Source organism: Protomyctophum parallelum, assembly GCF_964188405.1.
Source record: "Protomyctophum parallelum genome assembly, chromosome: 5".
Taxonomy (NCBI): Eukaryota; Metazoa; Chordata; class Actinopteri; order Myctophiformes; family Myctophidae; genus Protomyctophum; species Protomyctophum parallelum.
The window spans coordinates 23,513,038-23,538,341 of NC_139702.1; the positions used below are offsets into that span (position 1 = coordinate 23,513,038).

At 43.8% G+C, this 25,304-nt stretch overlaps 1 protein-coding gene across 1 annotated transcript in view; it reads left to right on the plus strand.

The window, feature by feature from the left end:
- The window catches only part of prr36a (proline rich 36a), a 39,318-nt gene extending 14,415 nt beyond the window's left edge, over nucleotides 1-24,903 (plus strand). The window contains exons 2-7 of the mRNA XM_083765660.1: nucleotides 3,874-4,550; nucleotides 4,823-4,904; nucleotides 13,401-13,654; nucleotides 14,886-16,688; nucleotides 16,761-17,465; nucleotides 20,274-24,903. Coding sequence (XP_083621786.1) covers nucleotides 3,938-4,550; nucleotides 4,823-4,904; nucleotides 13,401-13,654; nucleotides 14,886-16,688; nucleotides 16,761-17,465; nucleotides 20,274-21,439 — 4,623 coding nt within the window. The 5' untranslated portion in view covers nucleotides 3,874-3,937 and the 3' untranslated portion in view covers nucleotides 21,440-24,903. The remainder of the gene's footprint in view (nucleotides 1-3,873; nucleotides 4,551-4,822; nucleotides 4,905-13,400; nucleotides 13,655-14,885; nucleotides 16,689-16,760; nucleotides 17,466-20,273) is intronic.
- Nucleotides 24,904-25,304: the final 401 nt, after the last annotated feature.

The following is a 25,304-nucleotide window of genomic DNA, read 5'->3' on the forward strand; positions in this document are numbered from 1 at the left end:
GTTGCTCCTTTACACCTGACAGGGGGGAGTTTCCCTGGTTGGACGTAGCGCGTGGAAGGAACACGTTATTCCAAACAGTTCCTTTCCCCTCCATCAGGCGCCCCGGCTGGCCAGGGGGAGGCAGTTTAGTGACCAGGATTACTGCATGTTTTTTGTGAGGGTACCTACCCTAGGGGACACGGGGAGAACATGCAAACTCCACACAGAAAGGCCCTTTCGCCAATCCCGCCTTCGGGTATGGGCACTGATGGAGGAGGAAACACGCCGCCAGCACCCACAGCACCCAAAAGCTTCCAAGTCACTCTGTATTCTGGATTCCGGTAGAGGTGATGAACGGCAAATTTGTAATGGTAGCAAGGATACCAACTGTGGAAGGTTGCCAAGCCCCAACTGTGCATGTACAAGACTGATTATAACAGTTTTTAGCGTAATCCTCTCCACTCTTGATTTACTGGTTCTTCGACTGACATTGTCCTATATACTTTTGATTGAATAGGTCACTGACAAGTTGGTCCGGTAGACTAGATTTATTAACCCATTTTGAGCGGGAACCCCTTTTGGTGGTTACATACATTATGTTATAATTTAGCTATTGAAAAATAGCAGATCTACAAGCTCATAGCACGCCACCGAGTGGTGTGCTATGAACTTGTAGGTCTGCTATTTTTGAAAAATCGTTAAAATGTGCCTCAAATCTTTCCGAAAATTGTCATGATTTAGAATAAATGGGTTAATGCTGTCCGTTTAAATGCTCTCCTCTGGATCTCCCTCTCAGGCAGGAAATTAGAACCGCAGAGAGGCGAGGAGTAGAAAAACTAAACTGCAGGAGGGAGAGGAAATGGAAATAAGGGGGAAAACCCAGAGCATAATGTCTAGTACTGCTCTCATCCCTAACTGAAACTCAGGGGCAGGATTCAGTTGTTCGGTGTCGGAGATTAGGGGGCCAGGGGCTTTCAGTGAGTCAATGTTTAGTTCCTGTATTTTTGGGGTTGTTGAGCTGTGTATTCGACTGTTGTCGGGACCAAACTCGCCAAACGAGTTCATCCAGAACTAGCAACAAGTGGCCTGTTTGTTCGTTGATGAAGACTGGCATGATGTTCTGTTGGCCCTAGGTACATGGGGGGCCGACACAATGAGTCCATACAGAGATTTCATTTAGCAAACAGAAATATGAGCTGGGAAAGTAGCTATGTTTAGGGATTTGGGAACCAAGTGTGCAAAGCTGTGGTATCTTGGATGTTAATGTGTAACTAGCGAGGCCCAGCTGAGGTGCCTGGCCTGTGGATATAGTTTCCCATAAATGCAGTGCAATTTAAATGTTGCTATTTCCTCTACATTGCTAAATGGTGGACAAAAGCCACACATATAATTTATTCTACCTGTCCTCAAAATATCTGTCTGTGCAGGTAAAAATCTGTACATTCACTCATTGATTATTTTATAGCTCACAACCCCTTTTTAGTCTGCTCTGAAGAAGGCTACTGCCGAAACCCATCAGCGTTCTCAAATAAACATGAGATATTGCGTCTGAGCCAGTCTTGCATTTTTTATTTTGGAGTGCCGCTTTTTCCATTTAGTTGGTTTATGAGTTAAGTTATTTTCAAAGCTGAGCACCCACTGCCTTAAAGGGCAGTTACCAGAGGAAGCAAACCTGTTTTTTCTTTCTTTGATTGAATACTTTATTAGGCAGAAATGTAAACACTAACAGTACAGATTAGTCAAACACTTCTTAAAGGATAGGATATCATATCACCGAAAAAAGAGGTTGTAGATCTCATTTGTAGATCTGCTGCTTTTAACCTTTTTGTGGACATTGAAAAAACCTTTTGTTCAACAGTCTGCAGAAGCACCAATTAATAATTAGTTTTGCTTTACAGCGTGGAGAGCTTGACAAATATAACCCTTGTATGTAGGAAATGGGTCTCAATGGAAGCTGAGTCATGTCATTCATCGTCTGCGTTAGAATGTCATGCAGAAATGATGGTCATGATCTTAATTGCCTGTGTTGTGAGAACATTCCTATTTATTATATGGTATGGTTATTCTCACTTGTGCCGGAATTGACACATTTCATTGAAATTTGTCACAGTTCTCATTCCATAGTCTTACATTTTTAATTTTTAGTTCAAACTGATGTGTAAGCTGTCATTGTCCCCTATTAGTTCAAACTGATGTGTAAGCTGTCATTGTCCCCTATTAGTTCAAACTGATGTGTAAGCTGTCATTGTCCCCTATTAGTTCAAACTGATGTGTAAGCTGTCATTGTCCCCTATTAGTTCAAACTGATGTGTAAGCTGTCATTGTCTCCTATTAGTTCAAACTGATGTGTAAGCTGTCATTGTCCCCTATTAGTTCAAGTTCAAACTGATGTGTAAGCTGTCATTGTCCCCTATTAGTTCAAACTGATGTGTAAGCTGTCATTGTCCCCTATTAGTTCAAACTGATGTGTAAGCTGTCATTGTCCCCTATTAGTTCAAACTGATGTGTAAGCTGTCATTGTCCCCTATTAGTTCAAACTGATGTGTAAGCTGTCATTGTCCCCTATTAGTTCAAACTGATGTGTAAGCTGTCATTGTCCCCTATTAGTTCAAACTGATGTGTAAGCTGTCATTGTCTCCTATTAGTTCAAACTGATGTGTAAGCTGTCATTGTCCCCTATTAGTTCAAGTTCAAACTGATGTGTAAGCTGTCATTGTCCCCTATTAGTTCAAACTGATGTGTAAGCTGTCATTGTCCCCTATTAGTTCAAACTGATGTGTAAGCTGTCATTGTCCCCTATTAGTTCAAACTGATGTGTAAGCTGTCATTGTCCCCTATTAGTTCAAACTGATGTGTAAGCTGTCATTGTCTCCTATTAGTTCAAACTGATGTGTAAGCTGTCATTGTCCCCTATTAGTTCAAGTTCAAACTGATGTGTAAGCTGTCATTGTCCCCTATTAGTTCAAACTGATGTGTAAGCTGTCATTGTCCCCTATTAGTTCAAACTGATGTGTAAGCTGTCATTGTCCCCTATTAGTTCAACTTCAAACTGATGTGTAAGCTGTCATTGTCCCCTATTAGTTCAAACTGATGTGTAAGCTGTCATTGTCCCCTATTAGTTCAAACTGATGTGTAAGCTGTCATTGTCCCCTATTAGTTCAAGCGTGTCCGCTGGCATTGTCTTTTTGATGGCGTTCATCATCACGGCGGTCGCTCATAAATGGGACATGATGGTGTGGGTTTTCAAATCCCTTTCAGCCGTCCAAACCACAGCGTTCCCCTCTCCCAAATGCTGGAAGGCATTTTTTAAGCGCGCGCGCGCGCACACACACACACACACACACACACACACACACACACACACACACACACACACACACACACACACACACACACACACACACACACACACACACACACACACACACACACACGCCACATTCTCCATAGTCATCAGTCTCTTTACCGGACTACAAAATGTGCAGCAGAATTTATGCACCAGTGCACCTCTGTTGTGGTTTGTTAAACTATTCTTTCATTTTGTTTGTTGAATTCCCACAAGTTGGTCTTGTTATCATAGTTGTGCTACATTGTTGAACCAGAGAGCGTTCAAGACTCGGGTTGAGCACAGCAGATGTGTTTGCGTCTATGAGTGCACTCTTCCTGTTTTTCAAATTCCCCCCAAATTCCTCAGAGGCCCCTTTGCTTAAAATTACGCTTCCCTTGGCTTACACCGACTGACTGTCATGTGACTTATTTTGACATGTGCACGTTGTTAAAGACTTATTTTTCTATATGTATGTATATGTGTGTGTGTGTGTGTGTGTGTATATATATATATAATGTAGAGTTAAAAAAAATTCATCCATCCAATGTTCTTTTTCTCTTCTGCAGGACACTGAGGTTCATACAGGGTGTGGTCTGGGTGTGTACCAGTGAGACAGCCACAGACTAGGTGATGAAACCAGATGGTGCGAGTGCTCCTGATGAAGAAAACATGGAGCCCACTGAAGTTCTAGCAGGAGAACAGCCCTCGTCTCTTCCTGGGGCACAGGAAGAAGTGACCAGACAAACCACAGATGCACCTGAGGAGTTGGCAGTGCCCCCGGTTGCACAGGAGATCAACAGCAAGCCTGCAGCTGTAGACTCAAGAGGCAAGACGAAAGCGCTCTCAACTAAGGCCACATCTGGCGCAACGAAGACTGGAGCTTCTGGAGTAAATTCACGACCGGGAGCTGCCTCAAGTCGTACAGGAAATGAAGTTTCCACAAATAATTCCCCGGCAAAGAAAACTACCACTGTCAGGACCCAGGTAAAGGTGGCTGACAAAAAGCCTGCTGGAACTGCCAGGACCACCTCTGCTGCTGCTTCTGCCACTGTAGCCAATAACACCAGGCAGGCAAATGGCACCACAAAGAAGAAAGTGCCAACTGGCGCTAGACCACCCGGCCCATTAAATGGAGCTAGACCCGCCGGCCCATTAAATGGAGATAGACCCGCCAGCGCTTTAATTGGAACTAGACTAGGGCATAGCGGCATACCTTTCAATGGAGCTAGACCCAAAACTGCAGGTTGGTCTAAAACATTATTATCTTAACTTGATGAAATAGTAGAAAAAAAACAAAAGTAACTGAGTTGCGAAAAATGTTTAATTATTTTGTTTGTTTTAGTTCAGATAGAAATGCCTGCTTATGTGGTTCAAATATTGGATGCCAATTTAAAATGGTCTTTTTAACAGAACAGACTTATTCAGTTTTGGTACTATGCTTAACATCCATTGTAATTTGTTAATATAGAATCATTCCTCCATGCAATGACATTTTCTTGCTTTCCACTCTTCCAGCTCCTGCTAGCACCACTGTTCCAAAACTCAGCACTTCAACCATACCCAAAGCTGAGAAGGCAACTGGTCTCAAGACAAACGGGTATGCCTGCCAGCCCATTGCACCATCAAATAATTCATATTGGGATGGAAAACGCCTCAATTCATATTCCATCTCTTACACAATTTATTTTCCCTCTGAGGTCTTCTCTCTGAGGTCATTTATGTCTTCCCTTAGTTAGAAGACATGAATGGCTTGGTTTATCACGACACCCTGGAAGAGATAAAGCAAAGAAATGTGTCCATTGTGGCATTACTGCCATTATTGGGTTGGGTTTCGCTTCAAGGGTTGAGTCATGCTTGCAGAAATAACCTGAGACAGAGGCCCTTAACAGTCCCAGTGATACTGAAGAACCAAGGCTTTGTACCAAGAAGGCCCTCTGTCCCATAGACTCAGACACTAGTCATCGCCCCCAGGGCAGATTGCTATTGACATCTTAAAACGGTACAGATTGTGATATTTCTTTGATAGTACTGCCATGTTACGGCATAGCTCTGCTGGAGTGCTCTATAAGAGGGTCTGTGTGTCTGGTGGTGGGGGTCCCCCAGTTCAGATATAATCTTTGGGATTTTGTGGTCAGAAAGGTTGAGAGCCACTGACTGATGTTGTGTTGTGTACATGAAGTTCTGACATCCACATAGGAGCCACGCTGTTGTGGATCCTGAGATCCACATGATTGGGTTTTTATCATTTTAGAATAGCTCCACATAGATGTGGAGCTGTATAATAGAGCAGTGTAATAGTCATCAAAAACAATTGGCATAATCATGCAAAATATGTCATGCTAATGTTTTGCAATAACATTTTTACTTTTTCTTTAATCTGGTGGTGTCTTCTCTAGATCACTAGAGTAAATGGAGTTACGCCAGAGTCAGATCCATTAGAGCAGATCAGACATCTTTTCACAGGATGCACTATTCTGCTTCGAGATGCCTGATTTGATTCTGGGTCCACCTCACTTCCTCTATAATGCTCTCTTATTAAATAAACAACAAAATGGCCCTCTGACACAGCACAGGGGTGTTATGTCCTACTTTCCTGGCCATAAGTGAAAGTCTCCCAGATGCCCGCATTTTCCATGTTTCAGCTATTTTTTATACACACACACACACACACACACACACACACACACACACGGCTTCACCTACGCTTACTGTATGTTGTTACACTGTCATACTCTTATTTTACATACAGTGCATGCTCTTGGAATGTTCCAGTTTAGCTATATGTATAGAGTGACCTTCCTCAGCTGGTGTTTTCATAGGTTTCTGTATTGGATCTGTCAGGAATGGTCCTTATTCAGCAGGTACTTCTCTCTCTCGCGCGCACTCTCGCTCTCGCTCTCTCTGCTCGTGTGCGTAGACGAGTTACCTCTTCATCTTTTGAATAATGCAAATGTGACATTTTGGGTACAGGAGTTCTATTACCATGGCATATGATGCCTTTAAGTAATTGGACATTGTTCCCTGCTGGAACATTGACATCAGGCATTTGCTTCTTAAGTAGACAGACAGACATGGATTCGGCATGATGAATGTAATGTGTCAGATTTTGTAATGTGTCACTAACACGTCCGTGTTAGTGATGTGTACTGAAGGTTCCACAGAGAGATGTGTGTGCTTCCCGTTTGGATGTTCTCTCTTTAGCCACAGAAACAGTGGTGTGCATTTCTTTGAAACCTAGCAAACCGTGGCAGGTGCGCTCACGTCTGCTCCTCGGAAGAGCTAGGAAATGAGAGCCACAGACTTGATACACTATCTGAATTGCATTTCTAGTGGTTCTTTCCATAGGAGTTCTCCAACACCAATCTATAATGAACAATCTGCAAGGAACTATAGCAGCCTCACGGTGACCCAGCTGCTATGCATGACTGGTTTAATGTATCAGTGTTATTGCACTAAAGCCTTGCTGCAAATGCATTGACTACTGTACAGCTCTGCAGCAGCAGCAGCACACCTAATATACCATGCACCCAGAAGGCCAACAAAAACGACTGTTCTCATCAAGTATTAATATTAATTGCCCAAACGGGAGAAATGAAAGCCTATTGGGTTAGAGGAGAAAGGATTAGATTTTACCAGAGTGATTGCTGTAAAGCGGAGGTGAGATTTGAAGAGTGAACGATCGTGAAAGCTCTTCAGAATATATGCACCGGGTTTTTGTAGCTCAGAGTCCGAGGGCCTAGGCTATGACTCTTATGATAATGGTAGATCTCACTCAAGTACCAACCAATCAGTAATCACATCCCTCTGAGTCACGGATGGATTTGAATTGGTTGTATTGATGTATGAGATGGGTGCAGAATAAAAATGCCTGATTTATACTCGTGTCAATTTTCAGTGCACACAACACGGGCTCGTAATTATGTACATCAGCCTTTATGTTGTGCAGTCTGGGCTGGTGTTAGTTCACTGTCAGAGCTATGTTTCTGTCCAACCCACCATTCCTTCCCTCTCTTCTTCTCTCATCCTTTCATTTGCCTTGCCTGGCCTGCATACAAGTGCATACACACTAGTTCCAGGCATTTGGCCAGCACCCCCTTGAGCCCTTTTCCATTCTCCCCTCCCTCTATCTGACCATCCCCCTCCATAACCATCTATCATTTTGTTGTTCCCAGAGACTCCCACTGAAAGTTAAAGAGTGCACTTGGACTTACAATTGGTTCTAGGATTAAGTGGAGCAGAACACAAGGTTCATTAAGTGAACAATTGCTGGAGACGTGGAGATCAAGGATGATTTTACTTGCCCGTCATTTTGTTTTATTATAATCCTCATTTTAACCACTTTCAACTCGGTGTCCCTAATTTGGAAATGTCGTCATTATACAATACAGGTCTTTTTAAGGGGCGCTAGCCCCTTCTATAAACAGCCTTTGTCCCCACACGTCTCAAGATTTGTCATTGACCACAGAATTCCAGTCAAATGTCTGCTAAATTTTGTCCTGCTTGTCTCAAGTTTTGCCATTGACGAGCGGAGAAATGAAAAGCAATGTTTTGTTTAGGGCACTAAATGTGACGTGTGGCAGAAAAGTCTATGGACTTACCAGGCACCCCTCACTTCACACGAGTGATTTTTATTAAACGAAAAAAATGTCATGATGTGACATATTGTGAGCTTGTAGATCGGATTTTTTCCCCACTTGTTGTACAATGAAGTAGGTGGATAAATATAGTGGGAATGGTCTTCAAATGGCTTTGCTGACCTCATCATACTGTGAAGATATTTGAAATCGCACAGCTAAAACTATCATCCATGTGCTGAAACATAAATAGGTCAAATCCTTTGACATTCGGCCTTTGTTCCCTGTGAATAAACGGCAACAACAAGGAGTAAATAAGTAATGGTCTCTTTTTGGGATGTCCGTCCGTTAAGAAATTATCTCAAGGTTCACTTTATTTGTCATTTCAGATGTTTGCACATATAAAACAAAAATCGTACTCCGGACCAGCAGTGTATATTTAAAACCTACTAATAAAAATAATAAGCATAAAATCCCAAAGTGCAGTGCATTAAAACTGAGCAGCATATTATAAAATATATTAAAAACGGCTAAAGTGCATTTCATCTAAATATATTAAACCCTTAACAATTAATTAAATATAAAATGGTGAAAGTTGCAGGTATATAGGTCTGACATGAACTGTGAGCTTACCATAATTACAGTAATCCTTAATCACATTTAATTGATCGATAAGGTAATCAACTATCAGTGAATGAATTAATCGATCATTTGAATCCCTGGTGTCTTTCACCCACGTTGTTGCAGCCTTCCCCCTCACTTTTGTAGTACCTTGCCTACCTCTCATGTCCCCTTGGGAATTAAACCATGTCATTTCACCCCACCAGTCTTGGCAGAGGAGGAGGAGGAGGATTACTGTCCTAAGCACAAACAAACCATGGCATCCATCATGGTGGCAGTTAGCCACGGCCTCATGGGAGCCGCTGCCTCCCGTCTGCCCATCCGTTGCTAGGCTCAGCACTGACACTTAATCTAAACCCTCCTCTTTATTGTCGGGGAGATGACTGTAGGCCAATACATACCCCAGGAATGTGTGCTGGAAGCTGGAGCAAAGGAGCTGGTCTTGGATGGCTTACAAGCCAAACAATGTATTGTATGGGGGTCTCCCCTTCCATTAGCTGTTCTGCAGGGGGGCCCTTGAACTTGAAGGGGAAAAGCAAGCGCTGGAACAGCAGAGTGTTGGTACTGTGTCTATACTTGGTGTATTAGTGTACTTGGCCATGTGTACATACTGTCCTGTGTTTGTCTACTTGGTGTATTAGTGTACTTGGGCATGTGTACATACTGTCCTGTGTTTGTCTTTGACTTGATGGAAACTGAAACTAGACTGAATCTACACTCTAGTAAAGGTATAATTATTATTATATTTTGTGTTCCAGCTGGGGAAATGTTTCAGTTGAATGAATATTGTGCACAGAGAAGCAAATTATGCAGACTATCTCCATGTATATTACAACATTTTGGATGCACAATATATATAATATATCTGTAGCATATCGAAATCGGCCATAAGAATGACATATCGGATCGGTCTCAAAATAATACAGATTATTTTCCCAGATATTGATGTCGCAATAATAATGTCACCTTCAATGAATCTGTCTTTTGTTTTGTGTATTTCTAATATTTGAGCAGCGTAATCAGAATCGGTATCGGCAGATATGACCCTGCAAATCGGAGATCGGATATGTCATAATTTCATAATTGTGCACCTCTAATTTTGGAAGAATACTGCAGTACGTTTTTCCTTTTCGGCATTGTCATGCAGCATCACACTGCTTAGCATCTTAATAGTGCGGTCTACAGCAAAGCGGGCCAGTAAAAAACATTCTCGACTGGCATCAGTGACTCATCAGTGCCTGTCCCTGTGCTGACCTTTGCCCTCCGGAAGGCCTTCCGATAAATCATTAAAAACTGTAAATGGCGGTGTATCTCTTTGCATCCTCCCATTAGGGTTATTAAGGGTACGTCGCTATTGATTTAAATTCATTGTTTGGCAGAATGTCATGCAGCAACGGCACCCTTTGAGCCACACAGAAGGAGTGTGTACTGTACAGTATTGGTATAAATCTGTTTGTACCCCCCCATGGATCAGATCATTGTGAGCTGTGAATGATCAAGACCAGGGCATTGAGAGGACTAGGGTTATTTGAGGTTATTAACATTTGTAACTCCTCCTGAGTCCTTACCCTCTTGACATTCCCCATGTCTTTATTCTGTAATCTCAGTCTTCATCCAGCTTCACGCTCTCTACCCTAGAGGAAGTCGTTCTGTGTTGTCCCCTGTCTCCCGTTATAATTGATTGGTTCTGCCAATTCAAATTCTCAGCATACTGCAGCAACAAGAAAAAAGTTAACATGAAATATCATGCAATCAAATGGGCAGCTTATTTCTCCTGCCCCCCCCCCCCCCCCCCCCATGTTGTTCTCCTTGCCTCTGTTCGTCTAGCCATCCATCACAGCTTCGCATTTTTCGTCTTGACTGACCTCAATGATAAGCCCCCTCCCTCCCTTTCCATGTCCCCCTCCATGTCATTGTCTTCCTGCCATAGCCTGGGATGTGTACCATTTTCTGGTTTATGATCCATGATGATAAAAATCTTATTCCAGTAAGGTTACTGGAATAAGACTTTTATCATCCAGACATCCAGTCTAAACCACGCCTAGAACGGATCACACGGGCGATTTAGGAACACAGACCAGGCTTTCCTCCGAGGTGTGAAGTCTGGTGACGAGAGGTTATTCCTGCCATTACTCGACATTCATTTTTCATCCAGTGCTACTAATACCCTCTCCTGAGTGTCAAATGCACTTTTCAGCAGGCTTATCCTGCGCTTCCCGTCACCACAAACAACCAAAACACTGCTGGTCTAATATAAATGTATCCGTAGCCTGTGAAATTAATACTCCCAACATCTGCCCACGTATCGTTTGATCAGGAGGAAACAAAAGGCCGACAGTACACAGTGTGGGAGAGGCATCCGAGCTCGGGCATGCCACTGCCCTCCATCTGTGTCTGTCTGTCCATGTCGGTACACGTCCGCATTGTCTGTCTCGCTAGCAGGCAGTGCAAATCCCAAAAGAGAGGACAGAATGGGTATTGTAGTAATTGCTGGTTCAGTAAACCGGGTCCTGTGCCTTTTGTACTTTCTGTGTGTACTGTAAAATCGGTTTTAATTTAATTGTGTACAATTGTAACAAAATGATATTCACTGATATTCATTAAAAGTACTGTTAAAACACAGACCAAATTAACCCATTTTAACCTGGGAACGATTCTGTAAATGTCTTCTAAATCCCACATATATTGATGTTTTGGCCATTATGGTTGGGCGTCAACTGTAGGGGGCTACGGTTACTGTAAGGGGAAACGGAATTAATGCTTGCCAATGCACTGTCTGCTAAATGTAGCAAAACTAATGTGAGCTTGGAGCGAAGATAATACCCTACTCGATTTAACCTACTCTCTTTGCATGCAGGTTAGTGCAGTGGGATTCAGTGGATTAGCTCTCATTTAAGATCCAAACCAGACGATAAGACTAGCCTCTTATCTCACTGGGAGTGAAATGCCACCCCGTCGAAGTGTCGTGACTTCTGCCATTCTCTTGTTCCACTCTGCTTCAAAGGCCGCCCAGCCCTTCACCTCCACAGTCGTGCCCTCTCCAGCTTATCTTCATTCGCTGCTGCAACCCTGTGATTCTGATCCTCCTCCGTAATCATCACCATCCATCATTCTTTCCCCTCCTCTCCCTTGTCTGTCATTTTCATCCTCGTCCTTAATCTTCTTCCATCAGCTCTCCTCCCCTTGTCTGGTGACTCCCTCCATCCCTCTCTCCATCATTACTCTTTTTCCATTGTCGCCCACCATCACTTTTTAGCCTATCCTGTTCTCCTTGCATTCTTCCACACTCCCTCTGCCAACTTTCTTTGCCTCATCATTCTTCTGTAACCTATTTCACACTGCTTTCCTCTCCTCTGTAACTTATTTCACACTGCTTTCCTCTCCCCTGTAACCTATTTCACACTGCTTTCCTCTCCTCTGTAACCTATTTCACACTGATTTCCTCTCCTAACATCACTCCTTGACTTCTGCTCTCCTGCTTCTTTCCTCTCCTAAAATCACTCCTTGACTCCTGCTCTCCTGCTACCATCACTCTTTTTAACAGTTAATCAAACTAATCAATTAATTATAAGCAATAATAGATCATCGATTTGTAGGAAGAAAAAAACCCAATTGGAATGACATTTTCTTCCCCATTGCTTAAAAAAGTGAAAATAATTGGCTAGTTTCTGTCTCGCTTAATTATATTATATTGATTATAAACGATAATAGATAATCGATTTGTAGGAAGGAAAAAAACAATTTGACTGTCACTTTCTTCCCCATTGCTTAAAAAATGTAACGCTAACAAAATAATCTGTAGTGCAGCACTACTCCTTTAGCTATGCTCTCCTTCACTGCTCCTTTCCATCATCCTGACATTCATCCCTCCCTCACTCAGTGGGCGATTAGAACAGGAATAAAAGCATTACTGCAGAGCAGGAGATGGATGAGGGATTTGGTAATGCTTTTTCACTTATCTATCACCATTTCATTTGTGGCCTAAATCAAGACTGATTAAGCCAAGGTGAAGGTCTGTTGATGAAATGGTGAAAGCTGCGTCAGAGCAGTTATCTAGGTGTACAATGGCGCATATCATTAGTTTTAATAGGAATGTCTCGCCATTGATTGAATAGTTTAATAGACCGAAATGTAAAATGGCAGCACAGTACAGTAAAAAACACTGGGTCTAAAAGGGATAGCAACTTGATCATTACTGTTTTTTGTGATTAGTGTTTAGTAACTTGTGTGCCATTTCACAATTGTACAAGCACATTGACACAAACAACCTTGCGGTCTATGCAATAAATGTATTGACATGACATGAAAAAAGAATAATAATCCAATATCGCAAACGATAACACTATGTACAGTAGCCTTGCCGAGCCATGAGGCCCATAGGGCAGGAGCCTATCTCCTGTTTCTGTAGCGTGAGGCAGCTTGATGTACAAGTACACCCCCTGGACATGACGCTAGTATGTTGCAGGGACTTACCCCCAATCCAACCCTTGATGCTGAGTGTCAAGCAGGGAGGCACTGGGTCCCATTTTTACAGTCTTTGGTATGACCCGGCCGGGGATTGAACCCCAACCTCCCAGTCTCAGGGCGGGACACTCTAACCACAAGGCCACTGAGCTGGTAGACTATGTACAGACTGGAAGAAAATGATCACCGGTTTATCATAGAAGTGATCATTTTGTCTCCCTCGCCATGTCAATCAGAAATATGCTCAACTCTCACTCACACACACAAACGCACACGCAGGCGCGCCGCAACACACACGCTAGACTAGAGAGCCGTTACAATGAATCTCTAATATTTATTTGTTGGTGGTGTCCGCCTGACAGTCATAAACTTACCCATTACAATTAATGCTGTGATCTGAAAGAAAGATAACCTATTTACTACTTTTTCTCCAGGCCCACCACTGGTACTAGACCTCTATCGTCCACAGCCCCGTCAAAGCCCACCACAGCCCCGTCGAAGCCCATCACAGCCTCGCCAAGGCCCACCACGGCCCTCTCAAGGCCCACCACAGCCCCCTCAAGGCCCACCACAGTAGCTACAACCAAGCCCTCTACCAGACTGGCTGCTTCCAGAGTCACCACAGCACCACCTGCTGGCAGGGCCACAGCAACACAGCCTCCAAAAACAAATGCAGTTGCTAAGAAAGGTACAGTGAAAGATGTGTGTATGTTGGTGCTGTTTGTGGTACAGTATATGCACGGTCTGCTTCATACCGGATGAGTTGTTCTACCACTGTCTGCTTCATACCGGATGAGTTGTTCTTGAAGAATCCAGCTCTTGCTAAATGTAGCAACCGTCCATGCACAGAGCCTGATCCAGACGACCGATATGGGTTTTTCATGGCCGATACTGATTAGTAGTGATCAAAGAGACAGATATCCGACTGATTAGTAGAGACAGATAGCTGATATTAAAGTGCAGGGATCTCCTATTTAACATAATTTCTTATAAATTGAACTGAGAAAAAAAAAGATGAACAAAATACTATACCCTCAAATGTTTGATTCTATCAAATGCATCTTTATAATTAGCTCTCACTTAGCAGTATTTCTTATAAACTGAATTATAAAAGGACGAAACGGTTCCCCAAAGCTTTTTTCCCCTGTAAAAATAATGAAAATGAATAATGACAAACTAATCAAGCTGGTCTCTTTAATTCAGCAGCACCAGGTTGTAAAGCAAATGTCTCACCCTAGCACCAATAACGGTGTGTCTTAACCCATTTTGACATGAGATCAGATTCTAAAAATGTTAGCTAAAGCATAACATAATGCTGATTGTGAGCTTGTAGATACGGCTATTTTCAAATGGCCAAAATGTATATTGGGCTGGAGTAGTCGCCCTGAGTGGCAAGGACGGAGTTCTCCGTTCTATCAATTAGTAACGCTCGTCACCCAGGACGGAGTTTAATAAAAGGACGGAGATTTATTGATATCGAAACCGATCGCATCGCTCCACAGATCGCTCGCACACATTCAATGTTATTTCCCGGTGGGACGTCATCATTAATTATATCTCCCGTTGTTGTCGACCACCTCGAGTGTTTTGGCTAAAGCTACATCCGGGATGGCGCCTGGTCCGTCGCTAAATGTGCTCCGCTGCTATTAATCGCTGGGCGCTCTGATTTAATGGATTAAATAACCCCAGTTCAGGGTGTTGATGTATGCTATGTATTATGTAATGATAATCAAAATATACAAAGTAACTAGTAACTAAAGTATATTTGGATCCAATATGTAGTGGAGTAGAATTAATGTATTTAAATTGGATGGAAAATATCAAGTAAAGTACAAATGCCTCAATGTGCTCAGGTACAGTACTTAAATAACATTTGAACAATTAATTAATGTTAGTCGTTTTATCTCTCTGCTCTCCAGATGTCAGCAGACCGGCTTCTGCCACAGCAGCTAAGAGACTAACAATGGCAACATCAGCTGCTACCAAAAGAACCGAGCCTTCGAAACCCTTGGCGGCCTCGTGCCCTATCCCTGCTGCCAAACGCCCACTTCCACTCAAGGCTGAAGCCAAGCCAACGCGGACCAAAATTGTGGAATCCTCAAAGCCTATGGCCGCAAAGAAAACCGCCTCACCCGGACCACGGCTCGCAGCTAATAACAGACTGCTCCTGGGCAGGAAACCCTCTGCTTCGCCAGCTAACAAATCTCCCAAGTCCCAAGCGAAAGATGGCTCCAAACCCACCGTTACCGTTCCACCTTCTGCTTCCAGCAAGGAACAAGAAGCCCCGGATTCTAGCACTGCTGTGGTGGTAACAGTTGCTGGTGTTGTAGCAACGGCAGCAGTAAGCAGCGTTGCAGAGTCAACAGAAAGGCCAGTTATAGCGCAAGGGGGAGTAGAAGCTGCGTGTCCAGAGGTTCCATCCCTGACCACATCGGGTGCAGAAAATGTCCCCTCCGAAGATTCAGCCAAATCTTCGGAGGCACTGGCATCTTCAGCAGCCGACACATGCCTGCCCCACAGCCCCAGAGAGACATCTCCAGACCTGGGCCTGTCGGAGAGTACGGCTCCTTTAATAGCTGCTGCGGGGAAGATCTCGGTTGAGGCTCCCCTCTTACAATCAGCCAACCCACCAAGTCCTGAAGACCCTCTTCACCCTACAGCAGATCAAGACCCTTCAACATCTAAAGCCTCTCCGTCAGTAGCAACTGTCCCACCATTTGATGTTTCTTCCTCCAATCTAAATGAGGTAGAAGACGATGATGAGGAGAGAGAGGGAAGCCAGCAGGTTTCCGTGTCGGAAATGAGCGGCACCACTCAGCCCACCGAGGAGTCCAGGCCCGGGTCGGCTGGTCCTGTCGGGGGTGCAGCATGGAGGGCCGGCAGCGCCCTACTCTCTGAGCTGGACTCTGAGGAGGTGAGTGGCAGCCAGCAAGGGGCGTCAGAGCTTAGTGCTCCTGGCGTCCTGGAAGGAACGGAGAGCATGGACGACCTCGGAGATGCAAGTCTCAAGGGAGCGATTGACATGGAGGGGGCTTCTGCCGGCTCCCCCGACTTTGAGAAGGTTCCCGACATACCAGTCAATGACTTTGAGGAGGACGATGAAGATCGGGTGTGTGACATGGATGTGGGCTCGGAGAGGGCAGAGGACCGGCAGGAGCACAGACATGACAACGACGTAGATGAAGATGAGGATGAAGATGTGGACATGGCCAGCGAGGGTGTGACAGAAAGTGGGCTCGAGAGCTATGGGAACGCAGATGAGGATGACTTTGCCGAGGATGAAAGGCTTGACAATCTGAACAGAGTTGCTCAGCCGCCACCACCTCCACCTCAGCTGCCCTCAGCCCTGGCTGCTCAATGGGATCAGCCCAACCCATTCTCACAGTCCTTTGAGCCCCAGCAGTCCTTACAACAAGCTGCCGTGCCATTTCAGCCAGGTGTAGTAGGCCTCGTCCCAATAAGTCCTACAGAACCTTTACAAGCAGACTCTGAGACTCCTACCCAGTCCCCTGCTGAGGCCTGGCTAGAACTGGGCACGGCTTCCTTTGTACCTCAAAACCACCACTCTCCAGTTCCAGAGGAGGAGCCACTGAAATCGGAGGCCAACATTTGCATGGATGGATTTGGCCCGTTGCCGTGGCACCCAGGCCCGGTACCGTGGCATACCGTCACCCCAAATCACCCCTCTGCCCCTGTCTTCTTCCAGTCCAGCACCCTAAGCAGTGATACCAGTACGCCTCAGGACTTGTGTGAATTCAATCAAGAAGCGAAGATCCAGCTCCATACCCACGCAGGCCCAGCCCCAATGCTCTCCCTCCAACATGACCCGGAGGACCAAGACCTGGGAATCCACCTGGAAACGGAAGACCGGGAGGAAGAGGAGGCCGAAGCCGAGACCCTCCCGGCCGATGATGTCCTGAGCGGACCTGCCACCGCCCCCACGTCCAACCCCTCATCTTCTTCCACCACGGAGGATGAGGCCAGCGACACAGAGGGAGAAGCCCAGCTGGAAGTTCCACCTCATAGGCAAGCCGTTTTAAACGCCACCTTCGAATTCCAGTCTCCACGCCAACCCTTTCTATCTGCTGTAGAAGAAGCAGAGGAGGAGGAGGCGGCCACCCCGCCGTCTGCAAACTCGGCCGCCTCTTACGGCTTTGACACGATGACCACATACTCAAACTCTAATGCCGCGTCCACGGGCGAGAGCTGCACCAAGAGTCCTGGTGTCTTTTCCCTGGAGGAGCTGCTGGAGGAGGCCAAGGCGGGTCTCATCCAGGACCCGCAGAGTCTTCCAGAACCCCCGTTTTCGGCCGAGCAGCACTACATGCAATGTGGGAATCTGGCGGAGCTGCCCGAGAACGCGGGGACTGAAGGATCTGGGTCCGAAGTCTCCCCGGACCTGGCGCCATCGACCCCGCAGCACCTAGAAGACGACCCCGATGATGCCAAGCCTGCCTACTACTCGGCTATCTGTGAAAAAACTGAGAACTCTGTCGCAGGTAATGTTCCCCAAACCCCTCACAGCCCACATAACTCCCCCTCCCTCCCCCAGGCCCCATGTGACCACCACTCTCTCCCAGACCTCCCTCATAAAACTAGCTCTGGCTCTCCTTATAATAGTTTGTAGTGGAATTTTCTGGGGTGGATGTAATTCAAATTAAACTTAAAAGATAAAGGGTGGGGGGGAGCAGCAAACACAAAGGGAAGCAAAAAAGAGACATTGAAATTACAGCAGTGGTGCTTGACTATAACATTTCCATTGAGTATATGGCTTCAACTCCTGTATGTGCAATAGCTACTACTATTTACGACTACAGTGTGCGCCTGTGTTCTTATATTAACCAGTCACTTTGAAATGGCATGGATTTTGTTTTTTGTAAAATATATTGTAACAATAGAAATATGCAATGAACTGTTGGTCTAATGGAATGAACTGTTGGGTCTTTCTGTATTTTACTGAACAGATCAATAACTGAATCATATTTGAGTGTATTCTTTTAATATTTGATGTCCACCATAATTCCTTCCCCTACCCATTTCCCAACACTCCTCATCTCTTCTTGCACTTTAAAGTTATTATAATACACATGACAATGATGACTATGTGAAGATGGCCTGCAATGGTGTGACAGAAAGTGTCCTCCTCATGCCCCCTAAACTCAAATTTAAATAAAGAATAGATTTTTTTTAAACATTATTTGCTCTCTTCCCGTACAGTTTTATTAACAGTGGAAATGTTGACATTCTCTGTGCAAGTCAAGACACACCATCACTATTGACACTGGTACACTACTGTCTTAATTTGTCTTATTATTGCAGATAATTACTTGCAGTAAATCATATAGCCTAAGCTTACACTGTAGGCCCATATTAGGCCACACTTACATTTTGGCAGAAATAGAAATAGTTTGAAAGAATATTTTTTGTCATGTCTTGTCTTTAATATAATCCCTAAATATAATTATACAAATAGCTAATTAACATCTTTTAAGATGCCAACACACACAGAATAATGCATGAAAATCACTTAGAGCACTGTTTGCCAACTGGTAGCATCATCATGCAGAGTGCTACAGTGGGTTGTTGTTGCAGATAAAATGATCACATGTCACAATTGCTTTAGCTCAGCAGCAACGGCAACCAGTAAGAATGAAACGCAGGACAGGAGTTTGGCAAAGAGCGAGTGTCAAGATCCATTGATTAATCCGCTGTGTGGAGGGAGATCTTGTAGGGAAGTAGGCAGATTATTATGACGACCCTTTCTGATTTCTGTCAGGTTGTGTTACCACACTGTGTGTGTGTGTGTGTGTGTGTGTGTGTGTGTGTGTGTGTGTGTGTGTGTACGACCAATCAATTAATCCTGGTACCACTCATGAGGAGTCTTGGTGAAAAATAAACGTAATCATGATAACTAAGAGAAAAATGGGCAGACAGATTATGATTGAGAAGGATATCACTTAACCACAAAGTATTGACACAGATTAAATATTTTCTTTTGTGCAACTCTTTATATTAAGTAATGGCGAACTGGACATGAGGGTTGAGGGAAGCCTTTATGGTGTTCTCACCTGCCAATATTCTCAGCTGTGATCCTTGCAGTACGATAATCTCTACCCGTCCCATCCCATGGAAGACATTTATCTGGAACCCACTGTGCCAGGTCTCATTCCATGGGTGCAACCAGCACCTCATCAAAGCATCAGTATCTCCAGCAACAAAGACGGCAGACATCTCATGGTCCACTGTCCCCTGTCTCTCAGTGTACTGCTGTTTTGTGTTTCCTTTCTGTACTACAGGTTTTTATTAAAATATTTTAGCCTTTTTTTTTTTAGCATTCCCACTGCAGCATGTCACCAGAAGTTATACATGCATGTCACTGGTTAAAATGACCTGCATTGGTTTGTTCTGGTTTGTGGTTAACATGTTTCTGTGGCTTGGCTTTAGGATTCTTTATATTCGGTGCTTCTCAAACATTTTCAAGGACCCCCAGTTCCTAAATTTGGCTGTGAAATCTTTAAGATTTTCCAAACATTTCCTAGATTTTCAAAATTTTCAAATAGGAGATTTGAGTTAGGTGACCGCAAGGTTTCATAGTTAACTGAGACCTTCGGTCACAGTTAACATTGGGATGGCATGTTTAGTTAAGTTTAAATGTTAAGTTTTGTTAAGTTTTGATAAAGTGAATTGCTACTTACGGATATAAATATTCAGTCTAAAGCCAAGCTATTAATCCAGTTCACATGATGTGACATCAATTGTGCATAAATGCATGGAGAAAACTCTTTGTCTTGCATGCTCACTGGTTGACTAACTAAGCTTCATTCACTGTTGACTGTTATTGCGCACAATAAGCTTTACTTGGGTCACTTGTTCATGTGACAAGGTAGTGATTGCATATACAGGATGTTTGGCCGCTGTTTTTGGGACTGGGTCTCGACTGAAATGGTCAATTGTGATTATGAGATCAAAAGAAATGGCTGCATAGTCCCTCTGCTTCAATTTCCACCCCAGTCACTTCAAATTGCAACTGTCACTGTTTTGCTGGTGTTATATTCTGCATTTAAATTATACTGTACCTGCATCCATCTATATACTTGACCACTTGGCAGACCTTTTTAAGCACTGCATTTAAAAGGCTTCCACTATTCTTTCAGTAATGTCTTGGTTATGAACCTCTGTTGGGCTGCTCTGCCCTGTACGTACCCCTCTGCTTCTACCACACTGCACTACTGTCCCTCTGCCTGACACTTTTATAACGCACCATGCTGTCATGATCTTCCTTCCCCCGCTTTCCCTCTCGCACACAGGGCTCCGTGCACTGCCACGTCCACACTGCCGCGATCATTCTGCACACCCCAGACCCCTCTTCTGCGACATGGTCAAACCCCTCTGCAACAGCGTCAAACCCCACTACGACGTTGTGAAACCCATCTGCGACATCATCAAAGCTCCCTCCGAAGCCGCGACGCTGCCCAGGCTGAGCTGTGCGGACCTGCCACCCAGGAACTCTGGCCCGCATGGGGCAGTCAGTCCCCAGCTCTGCAGGCTGGAGCAGCACCAGAGGAAACTGCTGGAGCTTCAGCAGCGTAGGGAGCAACCGAGCAGGCCTAGCCAGGAGCACAAGGAGGCAGGGGAGGAGGAGGTTCTACAGGGCAGCCAGAAAGAAGGGTACGAGGAGGAGAACGATAAAGAGGAGGTGAATGGGCAGGAGGACGAGGAGACGAGGGTGGAAGAGCAGGAGGTGAGGCAAAGGGAGGATTTGGCGGAGCAGAGGAGGGATCTCCAGCTGCAGCTGCAGCTCCAACAGGAGGAGCTGCAGCAGAGGCAGCAGATAATGCAGTGGCAGCAGGAGCTCGAACAGCAGCAGCAGCCTCATGATGTTGACCAGACGATAGTGCTGCTGTCTCCCTCTTCTGGCCTCTGTACCATCTACGAAGCCTTTGAGAACAGTGATGAAGACGAGGAGAAGGTGCCAGTAAAGGTGTTAAAGGCAGAGCTTAAAGAGAAGAAGGTGAGTGAAGAAGAGAGAGTGGTGTCTGACGACAACGGCCGAGACTCTTCTACGTCCTCCCAGAGCTCTCCTGTCCCAGACTCCCCCCGGAGACACGCCGACCCCCGACATCCCCACATCCTCAGCCCCCTTCAGGATGAAAGTCTCTGCCTTCCTCCTCTTCAGTCCCCGGAGCGCCCCCCGCCCCTGGACCTGGACTGGGGTAAGAAAGTTGACATCGTTCAGCAGCTCATAAACCAGACACTCCTGCTGACCGGAGACGGCTGCTCCTCCCTCCTGCTCCTGCCGGGAGGTGCGGGTGGCACTCTGAGCCCCCTGGAGAGCAGCCTGTGGCCCAGCATGCTGCCCCCGCTCACGCCTCCCTCTGCCACGGTAACCTCCGTCAGTAGTTTCTCCCCGGAGGCGCTCGGGAGTTCTCCACAGGGAGAGTGGACAGTGGTGGAGCTGGAGACTCATCACTGAGGCGCTATGTCAAAAGAGAAACCTGATCACTCCTTACACACACACACACACACACGACAGAATTGGCTTTGGAAGCACATGAATTCAGGAACATTGAAACTGTTTATATAGTATATATCATGTATGTGGTACAGCTAATATGCACACCTGCACCCTTGATTTAATAGATACCGCTAATGGGTTTGATACATACAGGAAAGCACAATAACCTCTCTAAAGGATACTGCGCAAAGCAGACACCCATGTTAACACTTGATGGAGCTTGACTAGCAACTGTTTTTTTCCAAGTATGCATGCAAACAGACCAGGATGCCAGAAAATGGTGTCGCGCATAATTGATGATAGATGCATCACAATACCACATTTGTCTCCGACTTAACTCTTACCTCATCAATGCTGGCCCACAAGTACTGCAATCACATACTGAAGCTACGCTAGCCTTTCACGCAGATCTACTGACTTGCTGATAAAAATGCTTGCCTTTCTCATGTCAAATCAAGGTGCCAGAGACACACACACCAAGTGCCAAATAGGTACTAATTGAATTGATGGCCTTGGTTCCATTACTTATTTTTCTTAGCCGTTGTCCTTTTAATTGTAGCCAGAATGGCACACTTAATTAAGAATATTTCTATAAAGTGAGCTGAAGTATTAGTATTTAAAATTTACACTGGAGCTCGAGTCTTGAGTCTGCTGAAGGTCTAAATCCTGCTTCCCAGGTGAATATGCACTTGGTAAATATGTTGAAGGCTATTTACTCTAATGTTACCGTTGCTAGTTTTATCACTGGGTATAATTAAGACATTTGACTGAGGTCAAAGAGTACGCAGCACAAGATTGATCAAAGAACAAATCCTCACTTCTTTTTTTTTAGTATCGATTTAGATTTAACACTGGACTCACTGTGTTGCAGGAATGGTTATTATTCATCATAAGATCATTGAAGCACTTTGCTTCATAGTTTCCTCCTCATATTAGCTATGAATTAAATAATAGGCCCACATTCTATTGTGAAATATAAAGCCTTATCTTGTAAGAAGTGCTGATTTAAATTAACGTGTGTTTATCAGTTCAATTGGGTTAAGGTTTAAGTGTTCACAAAGCTACGTTTACAAAGTTGCAGAGATAAATTAGCAACATCATAATGGGCCCGAAATAGATTGCGAGGTAGACCTTATCTTGCAAGTGGTGCTGATAAAATTCATGTAGGCCTACAGTTTTGAGTTAAATTAGTTTCCACAAAGATATTAACGCAAAGCGTTCACAGCTAAATTATCAACATTCTGTTGCTCATCTGGCTATCAAATTACAATTTAGGCATTTTGCAGACGCTATTTATCCAGAGCGACACAAGATGATACATAAAACACGTAATGCATAGAAATAATCATCTAGAATCTAAAATAAACTAAGAACCTAACATCCGTTAAACAGTAGAATAACTGAACAATGAAACTATAGGTATACACTAGAATGCTATGTCTACATAATATGCTAAAATGCTATCTAAATTACATATTTTAGCCTTTGCATACATGCCTGCAAGGTAGTCGAGGCTAGGGCAAGGGCTATGAACTTGAATCTAATCTGACTTCACACATCAAGTATGGTGCTGGTTTGAGTATTGTTTCTTTGTTTTTATATGATGTCATATCTGTAGAGAAGTGAGAATTGCCTTCCGAGGATGACATTAACCAAGATGTTTTCCAGGAAAAGTGTCCACTGAAGACTCTTTTAGTAGATGGTTATTTACTCTGGGTTGAACCGTTACTGCTGTGAAGGGTATGGTGTATGGATAGTTATAAAATGGAGAAGACATTAATAGGGAGCATATTAGATGGGGAGATGTTACTTTTTGAAGAATTATTGTCGTTAAAACTGTTATGAAAAATGGGTATAGGAGCTTAATAACTACTGTTTGTCACTGTCCCTTATGTGCACATGTATCAGATTACTGTCATTTTTAAATGTTCCATTAGTTGATGTCGATGCTCTTACGAGGCGGGATCACTTCCAGAGCTAAATTGGATTTGCTGTGCAGTGACTCGATCCGTTTCATGACACCCATGTAATGTCATACCCTGGAAATGTGAAATTGGTATTTCGCTAAGCTCATTGTCTATTTGAATAGTTTTAGTTGTGTGCAGTCAGTCCTCTGAATTGATGTATTTAGTTAATTGAATGCATAGTTTAAACGGTCTATTCAATGAGCCACGTATGAAACTGAAATGAAGTCCTCGTCCAGCAGGCAGCCGCAGCACCACAATCTAATTGACCTTTGAGAATATATGACCCTTTCTCCTACTGAATCTACGGTAGCATATACCCCAAATGCCCTTTAGAACCACTTAAGGCAGTGGTTTTCAACCTTTTTCAAGTCCCATTATTTATTTGGCATTTGAGCCACAGAGTACGGACCACCATTTGATGAAGTGTCCATTTGGGGGCCTGGAGACTCCCAACGACCACTGGTTGAGAACCACTGTTTTAAGGGCTTGTAGTGGCCTTTGGTAGGCATTTACCAATGTATTTGGTACTTTCCAGTTGTCAGGGTCTGCAGCTTGCGCTCCCTGCTGGGCACATAATGCACAACATATCTTGAGCTGGACTTTTTTTTTAATTGTCGTTTTTATTATGTCTATGTAGTGTTACGGTTGTGCAAATGTGTATTGTGTACATTATCATTTTGAAGAGGAAGACTGCTGAAAACCTCATCACTGTAATGAAGGGAAACCTCCACTGGAATTTATTTTGTACTTCAGAAAGATGTATGTTGGATGTCTTAAGTCATTTATACGATTTTGTAAACGGTGAATGAAATGAAGGATATTTGTTGCAAATGGCTATTTAGTCTGCCTTTCTGGAGCTTATTTTAGAGATAGATTAGCCTGGAGAGTCTAGTGTGAACATCAGGTAAATGTGTCCATGCCAAAGAACATGGCAATTAACTTGATGGGAAGAGTTGAGCGGTTATATGGGTAAACTATTCTTGAAGATAGTTTTATTTATATTTATATTTTGTTATTTTAGTGGTGTTTTGGCTTTTATTTGATAGGTAAGTGGAGAATGGCAGGAAAGGGTGAGAGTAGGGGAGTGATATGCAGCAAATGGTCCGGCTGACTGTTATTTGAGCCCATGTGGTACATGCCCTAACCATTGGGCTATCTCATCGCCAGCTTAAGTTTGGTATTTTCAGTTGGCATCCCATTACATAATTTTGAAAATGACAAAATAAACCTATAGTTGTGTGTAATTTATTGAAAATGAAAGGGGCCTGTGTGTACTAAATTAATTGACTGTGGATATACATACAGTATTTGTCAAAACAAATGTGGGAATTCCTCTTTATGGGGCTTGGAATCATGGCAGCTTGTTTAAATATGTTCCACTTCTCTTGAATAGCAGAGATTTGTCACTGGTGTGTAATTATTTCAATGCATTATTTGAGAATAAAATAATTTTTTTCATAACCTGTGTCTTTTTTTTATTATCCAATTTTTGTACAAATTTGAAATTGTACATAGAAAAACAATATTATGAACATTATGAAAAAGGCCACAAACACGTCGCCAGAAGGCACATCAAACCTGGAACATTGGCACACACAAATGTAAATTTACAAGGAAATTATTTAAAAGGTTAACAGTCCAAACAAGTCTTGGTACATCTTTAAGAATGTAGTAATTGTATAAAATAACAATATGAACAAAGCAACAGATTGGAGTACCACAAACATCTAGAACAAAAGGCACATAGAACCTGGAACATTAATTGGCACTCCAAATTTAAAACCTTAATTTCCAAGGAAATTATTTAAAAGGTAAACGGTGTAAACAAGTCCTGATACATTCTATCCTAAGTAGTG